Source organism: Chenopodium album, chromosome 14, assembly GCF_948465745.1.
Source record: "Chenopodium album chromosome 14, dcCheAlbu1.1, whole genome shotgun sequence".
Taxonomy (NCBI): Eukaryota; Viridiplantae; Streptophyta; class Magnoliopsida; order Caryophyllales; family Amaranthaceae; genus Chenopodium; species Chenopodium album.
The window spans coordinates 13,363,758-13,369,779 of NC_137847.1; the positions used below are offsets into that span (position 1 = coordinate 13,363,758).

Consider the following 6,022-nt stretch of genomic DNA (forward strand, 5'->3'; position numbering starts at 1 on the left):
TCTTATTGTAAACAAGAAAAACAATATTCAGCTTTCAGCTCATAATTGTAAATTGCCACTGCTTAATTACTATGAATGCAAGTAATTGTAGCAAGTCGTTAAAAAATTAAATTTCGTTTGTGTGGTCCTTCTTCATTCTTTTTCGCCCCGTCTTTCTCATCTTCTTTCTTCAGTAATAATGGCGGATCCTCCTCAACAACAATGGTGGATCCTCCTTTTTCTTTCACCAACACATCATACAATGCTTTGGAAAAGGGAGAGATAAGGACATGATTAACCTTAAAGTGTAGGGTTTGACACTTTCAGCTAAACATACCTCAAAGATTCATCATCACCTCCATTAAACACATGTGATTCATAGTTCACGACGATATCTTTCAATCTAAATAAATATAGGATTCGGACAGTAAACCAATGATACGACATTTATAACAATAACAGTAACGTTAGTCTTGAATATGGAGACTATTAAGGGGATTATATGGTTAGTTGGCTGGAAAAATTGGCCGACGACCCAAAAGGTGGAGAAAATAAGTGAAAACTGTAAAAAGCTAAACCCAATTATTCGAGTTAAGTACAAAAGTATGGTCCATTTTTTTTCCATTTTTCACCTTTTGGGACCTCTATGTTTTTTTTTCACCTTTTGGGACCTCAAAGGCATTTTCCGGCCAAAAGGTAACCAAAGGTGACTGAGTCCCTTGGTTAACATGTGGGACACTCCAAAAAAAGACCTTGGGAAACGAAAAAACTCAGTCCTCTCATAATGATATTTGTTGTTGATTTGATTGCGGCGCACTGGATCGTCACACGTGTTCCTTGGGGAGTGGGTTCTTGTTTTACACGCTACGTAAATGAGTGGCTGGTAATGAAACGCAGCGTTTAGAATCTTTGGGGTTTATTTATTCGAATTTAGGCGTCATTTTCTCATTTATTCCTTTGTTCATCTTTTGAAATTCTCTCAGCTTCCTTGAATATTCTTCTCATTTGGGGGCTTCTAAAAGTGGTAATTTGCACGCCATTGTTGAAGATTACTGAGGTATGCATCCTTAACTTGTAGTGTTGTGTTTTTTTTCGAAATTCTTAGTTTTTTCGAATGGGTATATTTAGGTTTTTGTTAGAAAATAAGGTGAATGTCAAATTACCAATTATTGATTTGATTTTACAATGTCCATATAAGTCCAAAGACTTGTGAACTTATATGACAATATATGAGTATGATTGTACTATTAGTGTGGGACTCTTGGCTATATATATGTAGGATGTCATGCAAGCAAATATTACGAGGCAATACTACTATTACACTACAATTTTACTCTTCTCCTTTTACTCCTTTACTTCTCCTTTCACTGATTAAAAGACTTTCTATCGGTAAATATTTAACATGTTATCAGCACGGATTTCTAGTCAGGTATATTTATACCTACTTTTAAAATTTATAACAAAAAATACTATCTATTTCTAAATGTTTTGAGGAGTATGCTCTGTACTTGCCCATATTTGGGATCCTCTAAATGTTGATATATTGGTTTTTGTTTGATTTATGCATGTTACATGCTTATCTTCTACGTAAAGTTTAATTTTTAGTTATTATAATTGCTTAGTAGTAACTTTGCATGCATATTATTAACTAGATTGACAAAAAGATGCAGCCTTTTTATACTTATTATTTTTCTTACTTTTGCACACTTTTTGTGTTTCTTTCCGTTTTCGAACCTATGATCTTTTATAGATATTAGGGCTCTCGGACCACTATGGCTTGCATTCCCAATGTGATAACCTTTTACAGTTTTATATATATATATATATATATATATATATATATGGACCATAATTTTTGCCAGTACATTAGACTATTATATGATATTTTTACAGTTGTACATAATAGTAACGGATAAACCTACCACTATAAAAGACAGATTTTTCCCCCGATTTCACCACAAATCCCTTATCCCTTCCCACTTTTTATCCAAAAATCACCTAAAAAAATTTTCACCCCCTTCTTCTCCGACATGTTCCCCGACGACGACAACCAAAACACCCAAAACACCCACACCTTCACTTTTGAGGAAGATTTAATGAAGATAAAACAATATTTCCTTCTAATTACGACGCTTGTAATTTTATTAGTAGTAATATTAATTTTTGTCATTATGTACAAGTAAAACTCGCTTATTTTGTCGTTTTAGTAGATTAAAAGCTTGTTTTTGTTTTATTATGTTGGTTTGTTGGTATTAATCATCATTGTATAATATTACCGTTATCATTATAATTATTGTTACTACTTTTATTATTGTCGTTTTGTTGTTTTTCTTACAACTAACATGATTAATTTTTGCTTAATCATATAATTGCTCACAATAATAAACCAAGGGGGAGAAAAGAACTATATTATTTATGGTTTATTATTGTTAAATATAATTATCACTTGTTTTATTAACCTAACTATAATTATGGAAGGACTAAACATATGTGTTGTACATATGATTTATTATTATAAACTAATTATCACGCAATTTGTTGTAGCTAAAATGGGAGACCTTATGAAAAGACAGTTCAGCATCTTAGATTTATTTGGAAAGAAATTTCTGGAATGGAAAGTGGATGCAATGATGAATTTGAAAGCTCAAGGCTTCGAGCATATTGTTAAAGAAAATAAAAGTCCCTCTAGTTAAACAACTGATACTACCACTTCTGCAATGACAGTTGTAAAACCCGTTACTGAACAAGATAAGGCAAAAGCCTTTGTGTTGTTAAGGCATCATTTACATGAAGGCCTTAAAACCGAGTACATGATGGTTAAAGATCCCAAAAAATTATGGGATTATCTTAATGAAAGATTTGGACACCATAAAAGGGTGCTCCTTTCTAAGGCATTATTTAACTGGACAAATTTATGGTTCTAGGATTTCAAATCTGTAATTGATTACAATTCAACCATACATGAGATAGTATCTATATTGAGATATTGTGATCATCTAGTCACCGATGAATAGATGATTGAAAAAACACTTACTACCTTACTACCTTTCATGCAAGCAACATATGGTTGCAAGAACAGTATCGTGAAAGAGGTTTTAAAAAGTTTAATGAATTAATGAGTGTATTGCTTGTTGTGGAACAAAATAGTGAACTTTTGTTGAAAAATCATAATCTTAGACAAACTGGGTCTTTGGCCACTCATCATGAGGCAAATGCAACAAATTCTTATCCACCCGAGGCAAATGCTACACGAAGAGGTGGACGTGGAAATTACAATGGCCGCGGAAATTATCGCGGACGTGGCTGTGGTAGAAGCAATTTTCAAAGAAACAGTAATTTCAAAATTTCTGAAAAACAGAAAGGACAATCATCTGGAAGCCACAAACAAACTCCTTCGAAAGGAAAAGACACATGTTACAGATGTGGCATGACAGGGCATTGGGGACGTACCTGTCGTACGGCCAAACATTTGGTAGACCTTTACCAAACTTCTGTAAAAGGCAAAGAGAAAAATACAGAAGCAAATTATGTAAACGAAGAAAATGCTCCTTGTCCCAGCCTTGACGTATCTGATTATTTCATGGATAATGCTGAAATTGGAAATGATTTCATCCCTAGAGAAAATAATAATGCTTAGGTTTCCCATCTACTAATGTAACATATATTATGTTTTAATGTATTTCCTTTATGTTCTGAATTTTAAATTTCTAGTCATGTACGTTTAATTCCTATCATCAATAAAAGTTTGTATGATATTATTCTAAACTAATCTCAAATTTATTTTATGAAAATATGGATCTGCTTGAAGTTAGTTTTGAATATCAATGCCTTTTAGACAGTAGAACAACACATACTATCTTGAAGGATAGAAAATATTTTTCACAACTAAATTTGTTTCAAGCAAATGTAAATACTATTTCCGGGTCAGCAAAATTAATTGAAGGATCTGGAAAGGCTTTTATAATGCTTCCAAATGGGACAAAATTGATAATCAATAATGCCTTATATTCGAGTAAATCTCGAAGAAATCTCATAAGTTTTAAAGATGTACGCCAAAACGACTATCATTTAGAAACAATGACAACAAATCAAAAAGAGTATATTTGCCTCACGGCAGAAAAACATGGCAAGAAACATATATATGAGAAATTGCCAGCATACTCTTCGGGGTTATATCGTATAAACATACGACCCGTGGAAATCAATATGGTATCTAACCAGAAGTTAGATGACAAAAATTTAATTATTCTATGGTATAATCGTTTGGGACATCCAACAACTGGGATGATGCAAAGAATAATAGCACATTCAGTTGGACATTCAATAAGAAATGTCAAAATTCCTCAATCAGATGAATTAACATGTTCTGCACGTTCAATTGGAAAATTAATAATAAGGCCATCTATGAACAAAATTGCTACTGAATCACCAAAATTCTTGAAAAGAATTCAGGAAGATATATGTAGGCCAATTAATCCAGCATGTGGACCATTTCGATATTTCATGGTTTTGATTGATGCTTCTACACGATGGTCACATGCTAGTCTGCTTTCAAGTAGAAATGTTGCCTTTGCAAAATTACTTGCCCAAATTATCAAATTAAGAGCACAATTCCTAGATCCAGTGGCGGATCCAGAAATGTGGTAATGGGGGTACGAAGTCCGGTTCGTTAAAAAATACGAAGCTTGACAAACTAAAGTTTAATTTATTTATAATGGTTTCCACCATCTTATTAGTCATTGAATGTATCCCTTACTCCTTAAATATTGTCCATAATTGAACCAAACAATTAAAAGTGAGTACAAAGTAGTATAATTAAAGGCCATACAATCACACTTTAAAACTCTTAAATTTTAATTTTAAGTCAACTATCCGTATAAATAAGCTAAAAAAGTATAACTAATTAAATTATACTTACTGTAATTCCTTGTCACAATAATGAACGAGTACTCAAATTGAGGCATACTACTTATTAATCAATAGCAACAAAAATATGGAAGTTTTATTCGAAGGAAAAAAAAATTATAAGTATATTCCATTTAGCACTTATAATGCACAAATTTTTATTTAATATAATGAGAAATTATTAGACAATCATAGAATATTAATTATATATTTGAACATAGTAAGATAATAGGAGTATTAAAAATAATTGATATATTCATAGTGTTATATGTTTAAGTATGAAACATCATACTTTATAATAGTTTGAACTATTAAAATGAAGGCAAGAGGTTTTCGAAAATTTAAAAAAAAAATGAAGGGCAAGAAAAAATTACTACGGTCATAGTTCAAACTATTTTCAATTAGATAACAAAAAATAAAAAAGGAAAGGAATTAAAAAAAAAATGTACCGCAAAGCAGCTTATTCGAATTGCTGATTTCGGTAAAGTAACAAACAAAAGAGAACTGTTTTCTAAAGTAGAAAACTAGGCGGTCTCTTTTCATAAACAACGCGCCAGCTTCTTTGTTTGTTTGACAGTACCTAAGAGACCTGTTTTTACAGAAAACGGGTCTCTTTGATATACAGTTTTTTTTTTTTTTTTTTTTTTTTTTTTTTTTTTTTGAGAATGGGGGTACAATTGTAACTCTATGTACCCCCTGGATCCGCCACTGCCTAGATCATACAATAAAGAAAATAAGACTTGACAATGCTGGGGAATTTATATCCCAAACATTTAATGATTATTGTATGTCAATTGGAATTGATATTGAACACCCAGTAGCACATGTTCATACACAGAATGGTTTAGCAGAATCACTAATTAAGAGATTACAATTGATTGCAAGACCATTATTAATGAGGTCAAAATTGCCATCATCTGCTTAGGGACATGATATAATACATGCATCAACAATAATTAGATTGAGACCTTTAGCTTATCATAAATTCTCACCACTACAACTTGTTTGTGGTCGAGAACCAAGTATCTCACATCTAAAAATCTTTGGTTGTGTTGTATATGTTCCCATTGCTCCACCCCAACAAACAAAAATGGGTCCACAAAGAAAGCTGGGAATTTATGTCGGGTTTGAATCCCCT

General features: G+C 32.1%; 1 protein-coding gene across 1 annotated transcript; it reads left to right on the plus strand.

Annotated features, from left to right (window-relative positions):
- Window positions 1-3,094: 3,094 nt before the first annotated feature.
- LOC145577808 (uncharacterized) lies at window positions 3,095-3,616 on the plus strand. Its single transcript, XM_081635247.1, has one exon. The coding sequence runs from the start codon at window positions 3,095-3,097 to the stop codon at window positions 3,614-3,616; it is 522 nt and encodes a 173-aa protein (XP_081491373.1).
- Window positions 3,617-6,022: the final 2,406 nt, after the last annotated feature.

Excerpts from the sequence above, each read along its gene's own strand:
- LOC145577808 (XM_081635247.1), top strand. The coding sequence starts at position 3,095 with ATGAGTGTATTGCTTGTTGTGGAACAAAATAGTGAACTTTTGTTGAAA.